The 24,452-nt window shown below is 44.7% G+C and overlaps 1 protein-coding gene across 1 annotated transcript in view; it reads right to left on the reverse strand.

Annotated features, from left to right (window-relative positions):
- LOC134205960 (protein serrate) overlaps window positions 1-24,452 on the reverse strand; it is a 191,239-nt gene that overhangs the window by 124,184 nt on the left and 42,603 nt on the right. Inside the window, exons 2-3 of the mRNA XM_062681658.1 lie at window positions 18,928-19,045; window positions 18,540-18,820 (exon numbers count right to left, since the gene is read on the reverse strand). Of these exons, the coding sequence (XP_062537642.1) occupies window positions 18,540-18,820; window positions 18,928-19,045 (399 nt within the window). The remainder of the gene's footprint in view (window positions 1-18,539; window positions 18,821-18,927; window positions 19,046-24,452) is intronic.

Genomic DNA, 24,452 nt, shown 5'->3' on the forward strand with positions numbered 1-24,452 from the left:
ATCCACACTGGATTCCGGATGGAATCCACACTGGATTCCGGATGGAATCCACACTGGATTCCGGATGGAATCCACACTGGATTCCGGATGGAATCCACACTGGATTCCGGATGGAATCCACACTGGATTCCGGATGGAATCCACACTGGATTCCAGATGGAATCCACACTGGATTCCAGATGGAATCCACACTGGATTCCGGATGGAATCCACACTGGATTCCGGATGGAATACACATTGGACTCCAGATGGAATCCACACAGGATTCAGGAAAGAATCCATACTGGATTCCCGATGTTATCCACACTGGAATCCGGATGGAATCTACACTGGATTCTGGATGGAATCCACATTGGATTCCGGAGGGAATCCACACTGGATTCCGGATGGATTCCACACTGAATTCCGGATGTTATCCACACTGGATTCCGGATGGAATCCACTTCGGATTCCAGATGGAATCCACACTGGATTGAATCCACACTGAATTCGAATGGAATCCACATTGGATTCCGGATGTTATTCACACTGAATTGCCGATGGAATCCACACTGGATTCCGGATGGAATCCACACTGCATTCCAGATGGAATCCACACAGGCTTCCGGATAGAATCCACACTATATTCCGGATGTTATCCACACTGGATTCCGGATGGAATCCACTCTGGATTCCGAATGGAATCCACACTGGATTCCGAATGGAATCCACACTGGATTCCGGATAGAGTCCATACTGGATTCCGGATAGAATTCACACTGGATTCCAGATGGAATCCACACAGGATTCCTGATAGAATCCACACTAGATTCCGGATGGATTCCGCACTGAATTCTGGATGTTATCCACACTGGATTCCGGATAGAACCCACTTCGGATTCCAGATGGAATCCACTGATTCCGGATGGAATCCATACTTGATTCCAGATTGTATCCACACTGGATTCCAGACAGATTCCACAATGGTTCCCAGATCAAATCCACACTTGCTTACGGATGGAATCTACACTGGATTCCGGATGGAATCTACACTGGATTCCGGATGGAATCCACACAGTATTCCGGATGGAATCCACACTGGATTCTGGATGGAATCCACACTGGATTCCGGATGGAATCCACTCTGGATTCCGAATGGAATCCACATTGGATTCCGGATGTAATCCACACTGGATTCCGGATGAAATCCACATAGGATTCCGGATGGAATCTTTTGTCGGATTCAAATGGGAATTCCACTTTTGTCCCTCAATAGGTTCCATGTTAGCTAAGAAACCGTAAAACAGGCAGCACTTCATCAGTCGCCACAGTAAGCTCTTCCCGGAAACATTCCACCCCCTGCAAGCAGGTCAATCTAGTGTTCACCCATCTAAGGCCGTCCCCGGTCACCACTCATCAACTCTCTCATGCTCATATCTCACACGTCAATCACTCCGCCTCTCCTGCTCCAGAATCAACAACGCAAAGCGCGCGCGTGAGGCCATTTCGACGCTGGAGCTTTAATTTGAATTTTTCGAAACCCCACCGTGTTTCGCCGCTCTCTTCCTAGACACCATCAGTTGGCCGTCCACCAGAGGGAGCTGTCACCTGATTTTTATCGAGTCGCATTCAGCTGTTGGAACTTTAATTAGGCGAAGGGGGTCGCCAAATCCAATACATGCTCCTATATCGAAATAAAAGAAACAAGACCCAACTCGGCTGCCTCGCTGCGAAGCTCAAAGTCTTTCGCGCTGGTTGTCGACCCTGTCCGTGTCCGTCCATCTGTCGACGAATTGGCAATCGACGACGGCTGACTCTCCGAGTGTGACGGATTGACTGACGTACGAAAGGATTTTCTGGAGCAGCGACTAGGGTGATTGCGGTCGCGGTTGCGCTGACGAAAGAGACCTTACAGACGTTACGGTCGAGCATCCCAAGCGTAATTATCCAAGAAGCTCCGTAACAAGGTTCTCTGGTCCGTATAGAATCGATCGAGGCACATCCGCCCCTTCATAACTGACAAAACAACGGCCGTACATCAATCATTGCTTCCCACGATTGCAGCAACCGACAAACCGCGGCATGGCCTACTAACAACACTGCCAAGTCAACCCTTCGCCCTCCCGAATTTCAGCCACGTTTCCGCCAAACAACTCCAGCTGGAAGACAAGATCGCGCCAAATTCACGCCTGCTAACAATTCAATTCCATTGTCGTCATCGTCGTTGCCGGCCCTTGGGCACCGGATTGCAGTTTTATTGTTGCACTTGCTGTTTCCTCTCCGGCTCGACGAGCGAAACAATGGGTCCCCAAATAGTTTTTAATAAGATTTTTATTGATATTGATACGACTTTTTAACGGCCCTGCGGCACCCGTCGTCGCCGGACTCGACTCGAGGGATCCCTTTTCGAGGGCATTTTGCAAATTGCAACTTCATTTCCATAGAATGGGTGTTTAAGAGCGCAGTAACCGCAAAGTTGGACCGCATTCAGTTCCATGAGCGGGGGCCGCCAAGCATGGTTCGGAGGAAGATGGAGAGTGAAAGGGAGGAAGCTGATTTCGTATTTGCTTCCTTTGCTTACCGACTGGTAAAAAAATATGGAGGTGATGGTCGCCGGTTTTTCGGTTAGCCTTCCGCGTGTGCATATTTATGTACTCCTAACCACCGAAACAAATGCTGCTTTTTGTTCCGATACCGTCCTGGTCCTCACTAACCCTCTCTCTAGCTCTGGCTTATCCTTTCACGCGGTCAGCATTCGTTTCTGGAGACGCAGGTTCTCATGGCTTGGTGAAAGAACGCCAGTAGAAAGGAAGAATGAAGAAAAAAAACTTTTCGCCTCATTAAAATTCCTCAGCAGGCGAAACCCAAATGAATTCATTTTTTTTCGATTCGAGTTTTCGTCTGTGCCTCCTCTTTGCCCGATTACCGAGTCTTTAGCAAGGGCCCTGTGATCAGCGCGCGGTGTAATCGGGGGTCAAATTTTTCCGGCCTTGCGACATCCTGTTCGGACTGTCGCGCCACGCCGCGTTAGAGAAGGGTACTACGATGACCGACGACTGAATGAATCGAATGAAGAACGGAGGCGACTTTGCTCAATTCGCAAAGCTCCCGAAAGCGAAGCTGAAATATTCCGAATTCCTGTTTTCCCTCGATGTCGCACTGCCGAAACGCGAAAGTGGGAAAAATGCTCATTAAAATTCTCCCGGGTTCGACTAACATGATGACGAAATACTTCTAATTGATCGGCTCTCAGGAGATTTTTCCCCCGCGCAAATCGAAGCGATGTCATTGGCTAATGGGCAATTGAAGTCAATTAACCTCTCGCAAGTTGACGAACGAAGCGAGCGGCAAATCGCGCGACGGTTAGTATATTGATCGGTATTATGCTTGCAATTGGAAGCCGCAACTCGCGCAGTTTGTGTTTCCTTCTACTTTCCGATGTCACAACTGCATCGCGAGTAGTGCACTTGGTTGAAAACGCGCAGTACTACATCAGGAATTGAAAAACAAACTTGATCCTCGCGAGTAGCGACTTCGATTTTCAAACAGCGAACATAATGTATTGGAAGTCGACTGCCAACAGCGCTTAGGAGGTGAAGAGTGACAGCTGTCGTAGCAAAGCAACCCAAGCCGTCGCCCCATTCGAGTCGGTTACGCCGCCAGACAAGCTTCCATGGGAATGAATATTTTTATCGGGGCTTTATCTGATATGACAAGATATGTGCAGCGAATCGCGCGAGAAAAAAAAGTGCATCCCTAAATCACTTTCTCTCGGATGGGCAAAATTAAAGCCATCGCAAAATTTGCATGGCCTACTATACGCTGTCATCGATCGGGCGACAACAAATTTCGATCCACGAACGGTGGCGATAAAATCGCAAAATCCAATTATGCGGATAAGTTTTCTGTTTGTATAATTTTACGACAAAGACTTAAAATTCTGCCATTTTTGGGAGAAAATTTCAATAAAAATCCCATCCGTTAGATCGGGCGTTATAAATGTTCACGCAGGAGTGAAGAATGAGAAAAAAAAACTCGGTGATTAATCGCTTCGGCTGCCGCGGAGTCTCCAGGAAGGATGAGCCCAAAACGAGCGAAAACTGATCGCGAAAACAAACCGGTTCGTGACTCGTCTACTCGCCTTTTTCTCATAGGTCATCATCGGCGATCGGAGTTTTGACTTGTTCGGACATTTCAACGGGATTCGTCCGCCGAAAACGAAAAAAAAACGTTCGATCTGCTCCGATGGCTTTGGATGAGGCCAGCAGCTCGACAATCCGCTGCCCGTTTGTGTTTATGTTGTGGCCTCTGACACACTTTTCTCTTTCGCTATCTCGGGTTGAAACTTTTTGGCGATGCTATCTATCATTTCTATTAGGTTTTGGAAGAGTTTTACGACTGAATACGAATGCTAATGCCGATTGGTTGGAGAAGCGGCAATCGCCATACGGTCGCACGATTGTGTAATTAATGCTGTGTCGCAGCCATAACAATAAACCATTCCGAGAGATGATCCGATTGTCAAAACATCGAATAACAATCGCTAATAATCATTGGGGTATTGCGCTTTTCCTCTGAAGGCGACTCGCATGACGCAAAACTGTTCTGTTGTCGGATGGTTTCGAATTCCTGAACGTCCACCAGTTTCAATTGACGCAAACGGAAGGGTTCCCGCTGGAAGTGATCAATTTCGCCGATGCTTTCTGGACGGAATTAGTAAATCATTTCGCTGATTTAGCTGAGAATCTTCTCGCCTCAAAGACAGCTTCCAGTAGGACACAAAGCCATGAGAAAATAGTGGAAGAAGGAACTGTGCCATTGTAGTTCTCATTCCAAAAAAAAAATGCTTCGTATTGTGAATTGTTTCCGTTTTATATTGCTATTGATTCTTGAGTTCAGTCCACAAACAAAATCAATCAAACTTCACTTCATTTGATATTTTTTTTTTCAATTTTATGATTCGCTGCTCATCGATTTCGAATTCAAACAAACGGAATTATAACAAAAATATATATCTGATTCTGGATGAAAATATGCATCGCATTCGCTTTCTGTGGCGGTCAATAATGATATCAATTCTATTCCAATCAGAATTACTTGCAGTCGTAATCATTCCCGATTTCGGTTGAACGCACATCTAAATTGCAGTCCAGTCGGAATCATTGCAGATTCCGGTACCTATGTCCATCATATCGATTCCTTTTAGAATTCCAAACGAATCGCTTCCGAGTCTAGTCGGAAGCGCTTCTGTTCTCGGTCAGAATCACTTCGCTTCAATTACGATTTCAGTCCTAATATCAGATTCGCCTTCGATTTCAGTCGGAATTGCTTCCTATTCCAGTCGCTTTGTCCATTTGAATCGCTCAAAAATTTATTTGTTATCCCTTCCGATACCAATTGGAATTAATTCCGATGCCAATCAAAATTGCTTCCGATTCCGAGAAAGGGACATTTGGCTGAAACGCATTCGGCAGAAAGCTATTTGGCCGACTGTCACTAGGCCGAAAACCTTTTGGGAGAAAATCATTTGTTGAACAGGTCTACGGCCTGTTTGGTCGAATGGGACATTTGGCCGAATAAATCATTTGGATAAACAGGTTTAGTCGAAAAGTCCTTTGGCCGAATAGGTTATTTGACCGAATAGCTGATTCGGCTGAGTAAGTCGTTCAGTCAAATAGGTCATTTGATGTCTTATTTCTCACTTTTCAATCATCATTTCTCACTTCTCATTGTGAAAAGTTAGGAATAAAAAGTAAGAAATGATGTAAAAATGCGGCATCTTCCTTCGCACTTCGCACTTCTCACTTTCCACGGTGAGAAGTGAAAAATGGAAAATGAGAAGCAGGAAATTAAAAGTGAGACGTCTCACTCCTCACTTCTCACAGTGACATGTCAGAAATGAAAAGTGAGAAATAAGGAAAGAGGAGGGAGAATATCTCACTCCTAATCTCTCTGTGAAAAGTGAGTAGTGAGAAATGAGGAGTGAGCAGTGAGAAGTGAAATGTCTTTCTTTTTGATTCTAACTCATCATTTTTCACTTCTCATTTATCACTTCTTATTTCTCACTTCTCATTTCAAACTTCTCACTTTTCACAGCCTCCTTTCAAGAGGCTCGGAAGCCTCCTTTCAAGAGGCTCGGAAGCCTCCTTTCAAGAGGCTCGGAAGCCTCCTTTCAAGAGGCGGGGAAGCCTCCTTTCAAGAGGCTCGGAAGCCTCCTTTCAAGAGGCGCGGAAGCCTCCTTTCAAGAGGCGCGGAAGCCTCCTTTCAAGAGGCGCGGAAGCCTCCTTTCAAGAGGCGCGGAAGCCTCCTTTCAAGAGGCTCGGAAGCCTCCTTTCAAGAGGCTCGGAAGCCTCCTTTCAAGAGGCTCGGAAGCCTCCTTTCAAGAGGCTCGGAAGCCTCCTTTCAAGAGGCTCGGAAGCCTCCTTTCAAGAGGCTTCGAAAGCCTCCTTTCAAGAGGCTTCGAAAGCCTCCTTTCAAGAGGCTCGGAAGCCTCCTTTCAAGAGGCTCGGAAGCCTCCTTTCAAGAGGCCGTGGAGCCTCCTTCAAGAGGCTCCGGAAGCCTCCTTCAAGAGGCTCAGAAGCCTCCTTCAAGAGGCTCAAGCCTCCTTTCAAGAGGCTAGGAAGCCTCCTTTCAAGAGGCCCGAAAGCCTCCTTTCAAGAGAACCAAAAATCTCCTTTCATGAGACCCGGAAGCCTCCTTTCAAGATGCCCAGAAGCCTCCTTTCAAGAGGCATGGAAGCCTCCTTTCAAGAAACCTGGAAGCCTCCTTTCAAGAAGCCCGGAAGCCTATTTTCAAAAGGCCCGGAAGCCTTCTTTCAAGAGGCCCGGAAGCCTCCTTTCAAGAGGCCTGGAAGCCTCCTTTCAAGAGGCCCGGAAGCCTCCTTTCAAGAGGCCCGGAAGCCTCCTTTCAAGAGGCCCGGAAGCCTCCTTTCAAGAGGCCAGGAAGCCTCCTGTCAAGAGGCCCGGAAGCCTCCTTTCAAGAGGCACAGAAGCCTGCTTTCAAAGGCCTGGAAGCCTCCTTTCAAGAGGCCCTGAAGCCTCCTTTCAAGAGGCCCCTGAAGCCTCCTTTCAAGAGGCCCGGAAGCCTCCTTTCAAGAGGCCCAGAAGCCTCGTTTCAAGAGGCCAGGAAGCCTCGTTTCAAGAGGCTCGGAAGCCTCCTTTAAGAGGCTCAGGAAGCCTCCTTTCAAGAGGCTCAGGAAGCCTCCTTTCAAGAGGCTCAGAAGCCTCCTTTCAAAAGGCTCGGAAGCCTCCTTTCAAGAGGCCCGGAAGCCTCCTTTGAAGAGGCCATCTTCCAAGAGGCTCGGAAGCCTCCTTCCAAGAGGCTCGGAAGCCTCCTTTCAAGAGGCTCGGAAGCCTCCTTTCAAGAGGCCCGGAAGCCTCCTTTGAAGAAGCCTTCTTTCAAGAGGCTCGGAAGCCTCCTTTCAAGAGGCTCGGAAGCCTCCTTTCAAGAGGCTCGGAAGCCTCCTTTCAAGAGGCTCGGAAGCCTCCTTTGAAGAAGCCTTCTTCAAGAGGCCCGGAAGCCTCCTTTCAAGAGGCCCGGAAGCCTCCTTTCAAGAGGCCCGGAAGCCTCCTTTCAAGAGGCCCGGAAGCCTCCTTTCAAGAGGCCCGGAAGCCTCCTTCCAAGAGGCCCGAGAGCTTCCTTCCAAGAGGCCCGGAAGCCTCCTTCCAAGAGACCCGGAAGCGTCCTTCCAAGAGGCCCGGAAGCCCCCTTCCAAGAGTCCCGGAAGCCTCCTTCCAAGAGTCCCGGAAGCCTCCTTCCAAGAGGCCCGGAAGCCTCCTTCCAAGAGGCCCGGGAGCCTCCTTCCAAGAGGTCCGGGAGCCTCCTTCCAAGAGGTCCGGGAGCCTCCTTCCAAGAGGCCCGGGAGCCTCCTTCCAAGAGGCCCGGGAGCCTCCTTCCAAGAGGCCCGGAAGCCTCCTTCCAAGAGGCCCGGAAGCCTCCTTCCAAGAGGCCCGGAAGCCTCCTTCCAAGAGGCCCGGAAGCCTCCTTCCAAGAGGCCCGGAAGCCTCCTTCCAAGAGGCCCGGAAGCCTCCTTCCAAGAGGCCCGGAAGCCTCCTTCCGAAAGGCCCGGAAGCCTCCTACCAAGAGGCCCGGAAGCCTCCTTCCAAGAGGCCCGGAAGCCTCCTTCCAAGAGGCCCGGAAGCCTCCTTCCAAGAGGCCCGGAAGCCTCCTTCCAAGAGGCCCGGAAGCCTCCTTCCAAGAGGCCCGGAAGCCTCCTTCCAAGAGGCCCGGAAGCCTCTTTCCAAGAGGCCCGGAAGCCTCCTTTCAAGAGGCTCGGAAGCCTCCTTCAATGAGGCTCGGAAGCCTACTTTCAAGAGGTTTTCAAGAGGTCTCCTTTCAAGAGACTCGGAAGCCTCCTTTCAAGAGGCCCGGAAGTCTCCTTTCAAAAAGCCCAGAAGCGTCCTTTCAAGAGGCCCGTGAGCCTCCTTCCAAGAGGCCCGTAAGGCTCCTTTCAAGAGGCCCGGAAGCCTCCTTCCAAGAGGCCCGGAAGCATTCTTCCAAGAGGCCCGGAAGCCTCCTTCCAAGAGGCCCGGAAGCCTCCTTCCAAGAGGCCCGAAAGCCTCCTTCCAAGAGGCCCGAAAGCCTCCTTCCAAGAGGCCCGAAAGCCTCCTTCCAAGAGGCCCGGAAGCCTCCTTCCAAGAGGCCCGGAAGCCTCCTTCCAAGAGGCCCGGAAGCCTCCTTCCAAGAGGCCCGGAAGCCTCCTTCCAAGAGGCCCGGAAGCCTCCTTCCAAGAGGCCCGGAAGCCTCCTTCCAAGAGGCCCGGAAGCCTCCTTCCAAAAGGCCCGGAAGCCTTCTTTCAAGAGGCCCGGAAGCCTCCTTCCAAGAGGCCCGGAAGCCTCCTTCCAAGAGGCCCGGAAGCATCCTTTCAAGAGGCTCGGAAGCCTCCTTTCAAGAGGCTCGGAAGCCTTCTTTCAAGAGGCTCGGAAGCCTCCTTTCAAGAGGCTCGGAAGCCTCCTTTCAAGAGGCTCGGAAGCCTACTTTCATGAGGCTCGGAAACCTTCTTTCAAGAGGCCCGGAAGCCTCCTTTCAAGAGGCCCAGAAGCCTACTTTCATGAGGCCCAGAAGCCTCCTTTCAAAAGGCCCGGAAGGCTTCTTCCAAGAGGCCCGAAAGCCTTCTTTCAGGAGGCCCGGAAGCTTCCTTTCAAGAGGCCCGGAAGCCTCCTTTCAAGAGGCCCGGAAGCCTCCTTTCAAGAGGCTCGGAAGCCTACTTTCATGAGGCTCAGAAACCTTCTTTCAAGAGGCCCGGAAGCCTCCCTTCAAGAGGTTCGGAAGCCCCCTTTCAAGGGGCTCGGAAGCCCCCTTTCAAGGGGCTCGGAAGCCCCCTTTCAAGGGGCTCGGAAGCCTCCTTTCAAGAGGCTCGGAAGCTTCCTTTCAAAAGGCTCGGAAGCTTCCTTTCGAGAGGCTCGGAAGCCTCCTTTCAAGAGGCCCGGAAGCCTCCTTTCAAGAAACTTCCCTTCAAGAAGCTAGGAAGCATCTTTTCAAGAGGCGTAGCAGCCTACTTACAAGAGGCTTGAAAGCCTTTAATAGTCACAAAAATCCTGTTCGAATTGGAAAGTATATCAGAACAATGAAAATGTCAGCTAATATGCCATTATTTCCCAGGTCCATTTTCCATATATTTATTATTTTTATTTGCAGCAAAAATGGAAGTACTTTAAATAATGCAAAAATTCGAAGGGGTACCTCTCACAAAACAGGTTTAGAACAGCTGTGCTAAACGACCTTTTCGGCCAAACGGCATTTTCGGTCAAATGGCCCTTTCGGCCAAATAACTTACAGCCTATTGGTCTGTTTGGCCAAATGATATATTTGGCTTAACAACTTTCGACCTAGTGGCCTTCGACCAAATGGCACTTCCCATCCAATTCCAATCGGAATCGCTTCCAATTTCAGTCAGAATTGCTTTCAATTCCAGTCGAAATCGCTTTCGATTCCAGTCGGAATTGCTTCCGATTCCAGTTGGAATGGCTTCCGATTCCAGTCGGAAAAACTTCCGACTCCAGTCGAAATGTCAGATTCATTTGCGATACCAGTCAGAATCGCTTCCGATTCCAGTTGCAATCGCCTCTAATTCTAGTCAGAATTGCTTTCTATTCCATTTGAAATCGTCTTCGAATTAAGTCGGATTCGCCTTCGAATTTAGTCTAAATCGTTTTCAGTTTCCAGTCGGAATCGCTCCCAATTTCAGTCGGAATCGATTCCGATCCCAGTCGGAATTCCTCACGATTCCAATCGGAATCGCATGAAATGAACGAAATGAATTGCATATAAATTTATTTGTAATCGCTTCCGATTCCAGTTGGAGCTGCTTCCAAACAAAATCGGAATCGCATACGAATCCAGTCACAATCACACTGATTCCATCCGGAATCTCATCCAATTCCAGTCGGAATCGCTTCCGATTCCAGTCGAAATAGCTTCAGATTCCAATCGGAATTCCAGTCGGAACGCTTTCGATTTCAGTCGAAATTGCATTTCATTCCAGACGATTTCGTATAAATTTGGTCCCTATTTTATTCAGGAAAGCTTCCGTTTCCATTCCAAATCACTTCAGATCTCAGTCGGAATCGCTTCCAATTCCAGTCGGAATCGCTTCCGATTCCACTCGAAATCGCTTTCATTTCCAGACGAATTTTTTTTCCGATTTGTTATCTATTATGTTTCCATTTGGAAATGCTTCTGGTTCCAGTCAGATTCGCACTCGATTCCAGTCGCAATTGCTTCCAATGTTAGATAAAATTCCTTCGTTAGGAATCGCTTACAATTCCTGCCCAAATCGCTTCCGGTTCTAATCGGAATTGCTTTCAATTCCAGTCGTAATTCGGCCAGATGACTTTCGGCCTATTGGTCTGTTCTGCCAAACGATATATTCGCCCTACATCTTTCGGTCTAGTGGCCTTCGGCCAACTGGCATTCAGCCGAATGATTTTCGACTAAACGGTCGTTCCTATCCAATTCCAATCGGAATCGGAATTGCATTGGATTATATTCTCCAATATCTTCCAATTTTTGTTAGTCAGAGTCGCTTCCGATTCTAGTCCACATTGCTAACGATTCCAATCAGAATTGCTTATTTCTAATTATTTCCGATTCCAGTTGGAACAGCTTTCGATCAAAATCGGAATCACATACGATTCCAATCGGAATCTCATCTGATACCAGTCGGAATCGCTTCCGATTCCAATCAAAATCGCTTCCGATTCCAGTCGAAAAAGCTTCAGGAATTCGAAGTGATTCCAGTGAATTCCAGTCAGATTAAAGGCAGATTCGTTTTCGATTCCAATCGAAATCGCATTTCATTCAAGTGATTTTTGTCGAATTTTTTTTACGATTTCGTGGGAGCTTGGTTCCTGTTCTTTTTAGAAAAGCTTCCAGTTTAATTCCCAATGACTTCCGATCTCAGTCGCCTCCGCTTCCAGTTAGAAACGCTTTTGATTTCAGTCCAAGTTGCTCTAGATTCCAATCGAAATCGCTTTCTTCGGTTTCCTTCGTTTTTGCTTCATATTCCTTTGGGAATAGCTTCCGATTCCAGTTCCAGTCGAAAATTATCGATTAGAACCAGCACTGGAAAAAAATCAAGACTATTGGAAAAAGTTTATTTGGTTTGTAGCTCAAATTTTGTAGACTAGATGCGTCTTCTTGGAATATTAAACCAATATAAACGAAAAGAAATCTCTTATCGCTGTCACCTCGGAAACCTCTTTCGAATGAGTTCTACGAGTTTAGTTTGGTACAAAGCTGGGAAAACTCTCACCCACCCACAAGCCAGTTCAAAGATCAACTGCCAACTTTCCTAAAAGTCGATCACGCCATTACTCCAGTTGCTTCATTCCTAGATAATCACATCCATCACAAAACCAACACAGTTGACCCCTGGAACTGAGGAGTCACCGAGCGAACCACTTCGAAGTCCCTTCGCCTTCCCGGCTTAGTACTTTAATAAATTTTGAAATAGTCTCTACCAACCACTTTATCAGACCCGCAACACACTAAATGGCTTGAACTTTCCGTTAACCCTCCCCCCAGATGATTCGAATTTCGAAAAAGCCCTTTTGTGCAAAATTAATTCGCCTCAGCTCCGGCCTCCCCGGGACAGAGACCGCGCGCAGCGCAGCGTTGCAATCAATTTCGACTCATCGGCACGAGAAGCTACCACCGACGACCGCCGCCGATATGCCACAGCCAGCTTCCCACCCTCGCCGGAAGGTAGGACCAGACGGGACCTTATTAATTTCGAAACGGAATCCATCCCGGAGGGGGCAGTGCCGAGCGAGGCCATGCGGCACCAAAGTGAATTAAATTCTGCATCGCGTGTTCGCGTCCGTCCGTCTCTAAGCAACCAACAAAGTGGCGCGACGCGAACTAATTTTCCAATCCCGTGGATACCGATACCGTGCCGAGGGGGAAGGTGAAGTAGATCATATCGGACCTCAGCGGCGGCGGTGCAGTTGGGAAGCAAAAAGGCGCGATTGATTCACCTTGGGGTGATGTCGTCCCGTTCAAATTTTCGACCAAAACTTTGAACAATGCAGTTGATCGTGGTCAAAATATTGCATTGATTACAAACGTACAGAGACAAGCATTGTTCAATCTTGTTTAACTAAATAGATTAGTATTTGAATTTTTTACAAGTCTTCTATAAATAAATTGCATTTGACGTGAAATTGTGGCCATTCAGTAGAGCCGATTTCCACGACAAATGGAAGAAAAAGGGGAGCACAACAACGATGAGGCTGATGATGATGATGGTGTTTTGAATCTGAACGGCAGCGTAAAATTTTTCCTTTATGCAACTATATTTTATATTTCATCTCTTTATTCCCCGGTTGTTGTCAGTGGCTGGCCTGACGCGATGCAGAGCACGAACAGCAAGCCATGAGATGGTCCGGACGCGGCTGGTTGCATAGGACGTTGCCATGGAGCGCTGCTGATCGAACGGAACGGTGCACGAGAACACGAAGGAGCCGAGAATTAAAAGCGCCTCTTTACACGAAAAGTTTGATTCACACCATTTTTCAGACGGTTCGGTTGCACTATAGGATTTCGGGCGGTCATTAATCGAAAATGTCATGTCTTCCGAATTATTTTAAAATATTTTCTCTCCATTGTCAATACTCTAATTAAGAGAAATTCTGAATTTGAAGTCTCTAGGTGCACTAGTTCCAAAGATATAAGGTGTCAAAGTCAGAAATGGGTAAAAAGTTAACAAATTTCCTGAAAAAATATTTTACTTTCAACTATTTATTGAAATATTTTCTTAATGTTTTTTCTTTAATGTTAATACATCATTACAAAGGTAATTGTATAAGCTTTAAAATGGTATGCAAAAACTAATGGTTACATTGCACAGTGTTGCTTTTTGTCGATTTCGTGCGCTTTTTAATAGCATCGTTTCTGTTGATTTTTTCGCTGTAGTTTGTTTGGAGGAAACGTTAGATATCATAAAGGGCTTTTTTTTGAGAAAATCTTTGAAATGATTAATCCACCTAAAGTGAGATAAAAATTTTACTTTTCACCTAAACCGTATATGCGCCTAGTGTCTTCGAGAAAGTTGTAGCGGATGGTATTTAGGCCACTTTGCCAAAAATCATGTATCTGTGACTTATACTTTACTAGATATGTGACATTTACCGTGGAAGGCCCTAAAATCAGTTTTTTGAGCATAACTTTTTTATATGTTTCAGGCACTTTTACACCCTTCTACAAAGTTGTTTGGCTAATAAAAATACACGTTTTGTAGAACATTGCGAAGCTCTATCTCTTAAAATTGATAAGTTATTTGAGAAAATATGTTTTTCTAGGGGTATTAGAGAATCGTATAACTTGGTCCGGCGCAAAATGGCGCAGACAACTTTTTAGTTCTCTGAAGCTGCTGTATGTTGACTCTTGCCTAGCGATTGAAGCTTGTGTTTACACGAAATTACAAACGAGTTATATAGATTTTAAATTTTCTTGTTTTTGGCCTTACTCGGACACTAAGATTATGTATAGGCTATAGGATCGCACTAAAAACCAATATTTGATGGTGGCCCATAAGCCCATAGTTTTATATAGAAATTCGATAAACTGAGCTGATGTCTGTATGTGTGTATGAGTGTATGTGTGTATGTGTAGACATTTAAAAGACACCTTTTTGCCTTTCTCGTACACTAAGTGCAAAACTAAAAGACTTTTTTATTAAGACTAGATATACACATAGTGTCTTCGGGAAAGCTGTAGCGGATAGTATTTTGAGCCATATTGCCAAAGACACCCCATGTCTAACTATTATACTTTAAAGAATATGTGACTTATTGGTCCCTAATACCTGAAGTAAGCGAAACTGCCATTTTCAAATTTCGTTTAACGGATAATTCACTTTCACATGTAACTCGAAAAATTTCACCGAACACACCGAACTGTGATGTACATTTCAACGTTTTTGACAGCTTGATACACGCTCAAAAACATTTAATCATATTTGTGTATTCAATTGCGAACAATCATTTTACAAAATATTGAGAAGCGATTCCTCCTTATACAGAATTAATTAAAAAAGCAGAGATTTATAGAGGAAGTTTGAAATCTATATAACACACGTGTAATTTCGTGTAAACATAAGTTTCCATCACTAGAGAAAAGTAGAAGAACAGTAGTTTCTGAATCCTAAAAAGTTTGTGGGCCATTTTGCGCCGGAACAGGCTATTTGATTTTCGAACACCCCTGCAAAAACACCTTTTTCATTATAACTTTTAAGCATTAAGAGATAGCGCTTCGCAATGTTCCACAAAAACGTGTAGTTTTGTTTGACAAATAACTTTGTAGAAGGCTGGAAAAGTCTTGGAAAAATAGAAAAAAAGTTATGATAAAAAATGTGATTTTAGGGATCCTCCATTGAAAAAGTCACATATTTTTTAAAGTATAATAGTAAGACATGGGGTGTCTTTGGCAATATGGCTCAAAATACTATCCGCTACAGCTTTCCCGAAGACACTATGTGTATATCTAGTCTTAATAAAAAGTCTTTTAGTTTTGCACTTAGTGTACGAGAAAGGCAAAAAGGTGTCTTTTAAATGTCTACACATACACACATACACTCATACACACATACAGACATCAGCTCAGTTTATCGAATTTCTATATAAAACTATGGGCTTATGGGCCACCATCAAATATTGGTTTTAGTGCGATCCTATAGCCTATACATAATCTTAGTGTACGAGTAAGGCCAAAAACAAGAAAATTTAAAATCTGTATAACTCGTTTGTAATTTCGTGTAAACACAAGCTTCAATCGCTAGGCAAGAGTCAACATACAGCAGCTTCAGAGAACTAAAAAGTTGTCTGCGCCATTTTGCGCCGGACCAAGTTATACGATTCTCAAATACCCCTAGAAAAACATATTTTCTCAAATAACTTATCAATTTTAAGAGATAGAGCTTCGCAATGTTCTACAGAAACGTGTATTTTTATTAGCCAAACAACTTTGTAGAAGGGTGTAAAAGTGCCTGAAACATATAAAAAAGTTATGCTCAAAAACTGATTTTAGGGGCCTTCCACGGTAAATGTCACATATCTAGTAAAGTATAAGTCACAGATACATGATTTTTGGCAAAGTGGCCTAAAATACCATCCGCTACAACTTTCTCGAAGACACTAGGCGCATATACGGTTTAGGTGAAAAAGTAAAATTTTATCTCACTTTTAGGTGGATTAATCATTTCACAGATTTTCTCAAAAAAAGCCCTTTATGATATCTAACGTTTCCTCCAAACAAACTACAGCGAAAAAATCAACAGAAACGATGCTATTAAAAAAGCGCACGAAATCGACAAAAAGCAACACTGTGCATTGTGAAAAAAAAATGAAAAAAATGCGGAAACAATATTTTTTTCCAAAAACGACGCTATTTTCAACTTTGATAGTGAAGAACTTTTTTTCCTCAGAAATCCCCGGGTTCTTTTATGATGCACATCAAGGACGAAGCTTCGACTAAAATTTCCCGAAATAATTTCTTGCCAGTATTTGCAATTAACAGAGTTAAATCACTTTGATTTTTTTTCATTTATTTTTTTACTGTGTTTTGCCTCTCTCGTACTCCAAGGTTAATGCTCATTCCAAAACGAATGTTTGATAGAAGGCCCGGAGATCCGTAGTGGTATATATCAACTAACTCAGCTCGAAGAATTGAGGTGATGTCTGTATGTGTGTGCATGCGCGTCTGTATGTATGTGCGCAAATCGCCATTTAGACGCTTATTTGTGTACGATTTTCTCGCAACAAGTTTCATTCGACGGGAAATCTAGTCCCATCGTTTCCTATTGAAAATGGGCCAGACTGAACTATGGGCTCAAAGGGTATGGTCAAAATACATGTATTGGTAATAACTTCGACTTTATTTATAACAATTTTTTAACTTTTCAAAGGAGTGAATGAATAAAACCCCAATACAATGCAGCACAACGGTAACGGTAACGGAATTTATATATTTCCTGTCAAATTTTACTGGTTCCGTCGCCATTCCGCTGAATTGCGTTTGGGGCTTGAGTGGTTTGAGTCATTTCCCTAAACCTATTTTTCTGAGCTATTCATTAGCTACTGATGGAGAACTAAATATGAGGTTTCATAGTATGTAAATATTTATAAATCTCATGGAATCAATAATTCCCGACATGTTTATTGCAAAAGTAAAGACGAACAATATCTTAGTTAGTACGGAGAGTATGAAATTCTTGCTAGTGTTCATGAATGTCTGGCTAAAGGTAGGGAAATATTTATTCACTCATCTACACTTTGAGGTTCACTGGCTGAACAACCAGCGGAAAGTCAATATAAAAAAGAAGAAATTTAGAACTCATAATGCAAGAAAATGATCAAGAGAGGCAAATGTTGACATTTTTCTTCGTGCCTTACATGAATCAGATCTATTTTAAGCTCGATTTGGATAACGAGGAGACATTGGAAAAAAAATTCACTTAGTTATTCTTATGCCATGCGTAATTTTGTAATATTTGAAGATTTTTAAAAGTTCTTTATCCTCTGATACTTTAGATGAATTCATGTCATCTTCCATCGTTGATGGAATTGAAGAAAATATCATTAAAGATTTAAACCTTCACACAGAAAAAGAATGATGCTATATATAACTTGTAGAAATCATGAAAACAAATCAAAAATAATTTAAATAGTGTTGTTATTCAAATTGAAAGAAATTTGCTTTTCGGAACAATGGAGCATTGTGGAATGAATGAATGTTCACATTTTTGAGAATATATTATTCTCATTTATTTTTTGAATAACTTGTACAAATGTCATGGGATTGCGATTTCTAATTTGCTAATACCCTTTTTCAAAAGTTATTTCCAGGTCTAATTCTTTAAGAAAATTGTTTAACTATATTTTAGTGGAATGTTTTCACTGTCATAAGACGAGTTTAGTTCTATTCCATTTTCTTACTCCAACTCGTATTAGTTCTACATATACGTATTTCGACCTGTTAGGTCGTCTTCAGTGTCTCGTACTTTTCTCGTTCTTGACTTCTGATTCTTTGATTAACACTCAATGCTTTAGGATCCTTCAGAACCTAGTACTTTGTCAAACAGATTGTTCTAAATACAAATTGTGAGGCATGAGAGTAAGAACAAAAAAAATATCACTGAATGTCATGAAATTAATGTCTTTTAACATTAATTCGGTTCTCTCGCCGCCAACTTCAGATTTAGAGCAATGAAAAGTTATTAGATTTATTGGTAGGGGAGGCGTTTTGTTACTTTCTTCCCACAAAAATGATTACCTTCCGCAAAAATATACAAAAATATATAGACGACAGTCCACAAATGAGGATGGAGAAGGGGGAGGGTTCATGATGTCCATAAATTGCTGTACTTAGTTTTTGTACAACCCCTTCCTTCTCCTCAAGAAAACATATAAAATTAAACTTCCTAAATTGGATTGCTTTGTCACGTTAATCGAATTTATGAAAAAAAATATTACGTAATTCATAGACGATCCCTAAAGGGGGGGGGGTGTTAGAAATTATATATTCATGCTATTTCGACCATACACAGCTAAAGCAAAGTGGAAAATCACTTGAAAAGTCCAATTTTATTTTTGACCGCTCGCTTGTATGGGGATCCCCCATAGTGGGTTGGTTTCTCGTGGGACGTGCGATGCTGGGAGTTTAGTTGGGAAGGGATCTGATGGTGCAGTGTAACGACGCGAGCATCGGAGAACATCTGTCGGATGAGCTGAGAACAATCGGTTGCTGCACGGAATCTTAGACGGTAACTGCGAATTGTTAGAAAGTAGTTCACATTTGGCAACACTGACCGCAAAGGGCAATTGATTTCAATAATATAAGATCAACAACATCTATGATTATTCTTTTTCGTAAAAATCCAGGAGACCAACGTAACACCACAATCAGTTAATATGAACCATGGGGCATATAGTCTTGGTCACTAACCCTCTTCACCCATAAACGACATAATAACAGTCATAGCCGCAAAAACAAGAAGAAAACCCTGAATCAAAACAAAGTCATTGACCCCGTCTAGCCGCATAAAAACAAAAACAATGACTCACCGTCCACCGGAACGTGAAGGGTAGCGTGACCCGACCGACTTCCGAGTCGGACAGGACGAAGCTTGACCCGCCGAGGGTCGGCGTGCTGGCGTTCCCGAACGCACACCCGTACATGGCCGATGACGCAGTCGTTTGCGGTTCGTCGGCCAGCAGCAGGGCTTCCGCCGCGCTGCTGCCGCCTTGCTGCTTCTGCGCCTTCAGCTGCTGCTGGCCACTGCTCGAGGTCGTGCCCTGGTACTCCTTCAGGCACAGCCTGAACGCGGTTGCACATGCCGGACATCCTATAGTCGAAGCAGAAAACAAAAATAACAAATGTGAGGTTAGAATTAACCACAGCCGCCTGCTGCTGTTGATGCTTCGAGAAAGGGGTCCGAAGCGCTCGGATTACCGGTCGTTTGCATTCGCTGCTTCGCCGCCGGCAGACCGCAGCAGTATCCGGACAGTAGATGGCTGTTGGTGTTGGCTATCTCCAGAATTTGCATCTCGAAGAAGCCCGACGAGGAAACCTGAAAACAAACAAAACAAGAAAACCCCGATTAGTCGATACGCTAACGTCTGACGATTAAAGGCAGGAGAAAGGGGAAAAGACACTCTCCCAGGAGAAAAATTGATTATTATTTTTCATCTTCACCCCAAAACGTCAAAATTCCCGCATTTCTCTCGCTACGAAAAGCGGTGATTATTTATTTATGCGACGGCCATCAAGATTGGTATCGCTCGAAAGGTCCACCACTTCAAGAAAATCATTATTTATTACGCCGCAATTAATTAACCAATAATTACGGACATTACCCTTAATCAGCCCCGCACTGTCGCACTCGTGCGTGAATGTTTGTGTGCGTAAGGTTTGTGTTCTTCATTGTTTCGCCACCATAGCGGCGGCGGCCCGGTGCGGTAGCGTGGAGAAAATTTGTGTCATCTCGTCGTGATCTCCGGTCGTCGTCGGTTCGAAACCTGTACTTAAGTGCGACAACATCATCATTTCTTCACGGTCCTCGAGCGCGAGCCAAAAAAACAAATTTATTAAGGTTTCGATCGATCGATCCGCCCTTTTCATCTCGTTGCGGCGGTTTGTTTTGTCGCATCCCTTCAAGGCCGGCTGCAGCTTGTTACGACGCCAGGTCATTATTTTAGCATTTCGGGCGCAAATTTGGCCCCGCCGCGGGCAATTTAAAAATTCAGAAGCATTTAGCCGCCCGATGACAACGATGATGGTCCTTCATATGCAGTCGCGTCGTCGAGCGACACAAGAGTATCAATTAGTCAAGGTTAAGAGAGCCTCCGCGGCGGCGGCGGCAGCGACGGAGGCGGCTCGCAGCAGCGATCATTGATTGGGTAAAATCTTCCCATGCCCGCAGCGGCAATTCGATCGGACCAACCGACGACGGTCAAGAACCACACATACACTCAGGATGATGGTAATAACGATGAGGTGTGATGATTTCATTATTCAAATTAAGAGCTTCACAGCGAGTGAGTGGTTTTCGCTTTCAGTTTCGGATATTGTTTCGCCGCTCATTTGTTCGGTTGTCGATGGGAGGTTTGCAGCCAAACTTGGAGCGGCCAATTTGGACGGCTGCGGGATCGATCGAGATTTGTTTGCTCTCACGCCACGAGGCGGCGCGCCGCCTGATGACCATTTTGGGTGAAGCCCGGAGCTTTGTGGCGCTCGCGCTGGGCAGGCAGTAGGCATTTGCAAATATGTTTTCAATTGGGCTCTTCTGAGAGTGGACCAAAACAGGGTTGCTACGATGCGAGGGTCAACCCGCTCGACTGGATTTTGATGGATTAGAGGGCGCTTCAGGATATGGCCAATTGAGGACGAATTTAGTATGCAGAAGACGCGGAGATGTTTCGTTTTTCGGAGTATATGGCTGGGCGGCATTACGCAACAGAGACCAAAATGGTGATTGATGAGGGAGCGAACATTGAGACTGAATACATTATCGTGACGATTCGACGGATTGTTGTCTATTATGGTGAAAAGCAATCCGTCATCTTTTGCATCTATGCATTAATGAGTTTGGAAATGAATTTAAAATGGCAAAAGTTGCACAACTCTATCAAATGACAGATCATGGCTATCAACTTTAAGTTACTCATAACGCCTTTTGTTATTCAATTCAAGCTCCAAGAAATTTATCCAATTTAAATTATTCGAATTCCAAAAAGCTAACACACTAAAGAATTATCCAGAATTGGGATAAAAAAAGTTTGACTCGGAACGCTTGTCTTCCAGCATCAGAAAAATAGAAGCACTTCAGTTTCAATGTTTCCTGGAACCTTCTACGCTTTAAATATATTTTCGCAGCTTTTCCCAAAATAAAACACTTCTTCAATGATAATCTCTAATTGGCATCTCTCAAATATGGTCACACAAAAAAAGCGAAAGATTAATTAAATCGAATGAATACGAGCGCACCAAGAATTTGCTGCTTCAAGAGAAGTTGACAAATTATAAAAGTAATCTCAATACCACCAACAACCCGTTTGGAATGTATCCGACGCGATGATGTTTGCTTCCTTATCGGTAACAGTCGATCTCAGTTGGAGTTCCACAACCACCCTCCCTCACACGCTCATCCATCACTCGTCTCGCCATGCATGCCAGCCACCAAATGATGTATGAGAAGTCATTAAAAAAAATCCCAAAATGCCTTGTCGCTCGGCAACACCCACACTTTCTTTAATGACGCTTCTATTCACATAGAAATAGGTATCTCGCCTTGTCGTCTGTCGGCTCTCTATTCACAACGTCCACGATTGATGAATTTTATTGCTCAATCGTTTCCCGAGATGTTTCTACGATTGACAACCGATTCCCGAATCGCATGCACTCACTCAGCACAGCACGATGAGTGCGGCCAACAGCCCCCCCCCCCCCTTGATTGCGCGAATAGCCTGCTTCGATCCGGCTAATGGCAGTCGCGCATCATCTTCCCCAAATTTTAGAAAGCTCCCAAATTAGACAAAAACTGTTGTTGTTTATAAATCTCCAATTAGGAGACGCGCTGCCACAGAACTCTCCAAGTCTCCAACCACAGGCCGAACAGTGTGCAATAAAGCGAAATTCGATCCTTCACGAGTCGCGTCGAGTCCACGACCGACACCACCCGAACATACGGTGGGATTGGCGGCCGATGACAACGAAAATCGCACTCTTACACACAGTGAAACTCGATTCTCCGCAGCCGAGCGATTACACAAATCTCTTTTATTGTCACTGCACCGCACCACCGCAACTCCGGTCAGCGGGAACGCACATCCACCCGCTGGATTAACGAAAAAGTTGCTAAAATTTGGACGGGCCCGGGTCGCCCGCTTGCCCCGCAGGTAACTTGATCGAGTGCTCCAAGGCGAAAAGGGCGGTTTTGGTCGTCGCGCTCGCAGTACCGAACCACGTACCGAGCGCGGCGGCTCTGTCTCGTTCTCATCACAACTGCTCGTGTTCGCCCCATCGTTTCATGTGAACATGTTTTACCCCTGACCAGGGCCAGTCAGTTGCAATATGGGAGTTTTGGGAGGACAAAAATCGGATAGATTTCAGTTTGTTTTGGATTAAATATAGATTGGATTTGGAGGGGAAGGTTCGTTTGGCTGAAACCCATTCGGCCTAAAGCCATTTGACCGAGTGCCACTAGGTCGAGAAAATTATTAGGCCGAAACCCATCTGGCCGAAAGTCATTTGGCCGAAAGGGTCGTTTGGTCGAAAGGGTCGTTTGGCTGAAAGGGTCATTAGGCCGAAAGGATCATTTGGCCGAAAGGGTCATTTGGCCGAAAAGGTCGTTTGGCCGAAAAGGTCGTTTGCCGGAAAGAGTCATTTGGCCACAAGGGTCGTTTGGCCAAAAGGGTCATTAGACCGAAAGGGTCATTTGGCCTAAAGGGTCATTTTTGATTCGGAGATGGCTTTTCAGTCTTGACAAAGGGTCATTTAGCCGAAAAGGTCGTTTGACCGAAAGGGTTAATTGTCCGAAAGGGTCATTTAACCGAAAGAGTCATTTGGCCGAAAATGTCATTAGGCCGAATAGGTCTCCCTACTCACTTCGCGCTTCTCATGAGGAGTGAGAAGTGAGACGTCACATTGAATTTGGATTGAATTTGGATTGAATTTGGATTGGATTTGGATTGGATTTGGATAGGATTTGGATTGGATTTGGATTGGATTTGGATTGGATTTGGATTGGATTTGGATTGGATTTGGATTGGATTTGGATTGGATTTGGATTGGATTTGGTTGGATTTGGATTGGTTTGGATTGGTTTGGTTGGTTGGATTGGTTTGGATTGGTTTGGTTGGTTTGGATTGGTTTGGATTGGTTTGGTTGGTTTGGATTGGTTTGGTTTGGTTTGGATTGGTTTGGTTGGTTTGGATTGGATTTGGTTGGTTTGGTTGGTTTGGATTGGTTTGGTTGGTTTGGATTGGTTTGGATTGGTTTGGATTGGTTTGGTTGGTTTGGTTGGTTTGGATTGGTTTGGATTGGTTTGGTTGGTTTGGTTGGTTTGGTTGGTTTGGTTGGTTTGGATTGGTTTGGATTGGGTTTGGTTGGTTTGGTTGGATTGGTTTGGATTGGTTTGGTTGGTTTGGTTGGTTGGTTGGATTGGTTGGATTAGGTTGGATTGGATTTGGTTGGTTTGGATTGGTTTGGATTGGTTTGGGTTGGTTTGGATTGGTTTGGTTGGATTGGTTGGTTGGTTTGGTTGGTTTGGATTGGTTTTGGTTGGTTTGGATTGGATTTGGATTGGTTTGGATTGGTTTGGATTGGTTTGGTTGGTTTGGTTGGTTTGGATTGGTTTGGATTGGTTTGGATTGGTTTGGTTGGTTTGGATTGGTTTGGTTGGTTTGGGATTGGTTTGGTTGGTTTGGTTGGTTTGGTTTGGTTTGGTTGGTTTGGTTTGGTTGGTTTGGATTGGTTTGGATTGGTTTGGATTGGTTTGGTTGGTTTGGTTGGTTGGTTGGTTTGGGTTGGGTTTGGATTGGTTTGGATTGGATTTGGATTGGTTTGGTTGGTTGGTTGGTTTGGTTGGTTTGGATTGGTTTGGGTTGGTTTGGATTTGGTTTGGATTGGTTGGTTTGGTTGGTTTGGGATTGGTTGGTTTGGATTGGTTTGGATTGGTTTGGTTGGTTGGATTGGTTTGGATTGGGTTTGGTTGGTTTGGATTGGTTTGGTTGGTTTGGTTGGTTTGAATTGGTTTGGTTGGTTGGTTGGTTTGGATTGGTTGGTTTGGTTGGTTTGGTTGGTTTGGTTTGGATTGGTTTGGTGATTGGTTTGGTTGGTTGGATTGGTTTGGTTGGTTTGGTTTGGATTGGTTTGGATTGGTTTGGATTGGTTTGGATTGGTTTGGTTGGTTTGGATTGGTTGGATTGGTTTGGTTGGTTTGGATTGGTTTGGTTGGTTTGGTTGGTTTGGTTGGTTTGGTTGGTTTGGTTGGTTTGGTTGGTTTGGATTGGTTTGGTTGGTTTTGGTTTGGTTGGTTGGATTGGTTTGGTTGGTTGGTTTGGGTTGGGTTTGGTTGGTTTGGTTGGTTTGGTTGGTTTGGTTGGTTTGGATTGGTTTGGTTGGTTTGGATTGGTTTGGTTGGTTGGTTGGATTGGTTGGTTTGGATTGGTTTGGTTTGGATTGGTTTGGATTGGTTTGGATTGGTTTGGTTGGTTTGGATTGGTTTGGATTGGTTTGGATTGGTTTGGATTGGATTTGGATTGGTTTGGGATTGGTTTGGTTGGTTGGTTTGGTTTGGATTGGTTTGGTTGGTTTGGATTGGTTTGGATTGGTTTGATTGGTTTGGATTGGTTTGGTTGGTTTGGTTGGTTGGTTGGTTTGGTTGTTTGGATTGGTTTGGATTGGTTGGTTGGATTGGTTGGTTGGTTGGTTGGTTGGATTGGTTGGTTTGGATTGGTTTGGATTGGTTTGGATTG

The sequence above is a fragment of the Armigeres subalbatus genome, chromosome 1 (assembly GCF_024139115.2).
Source record: "Armigeres subalbatus isolate Guangzhou_Male chromosome 1, GZ_Asu_2, whole genome shotgun sequence".
NCBI classification, from domain to species: Eukaryota; Metazoa; Arthropoda; class Insecta; order Diptera; family Culicidae; genus Armigeres; species Armigeres subalbatus.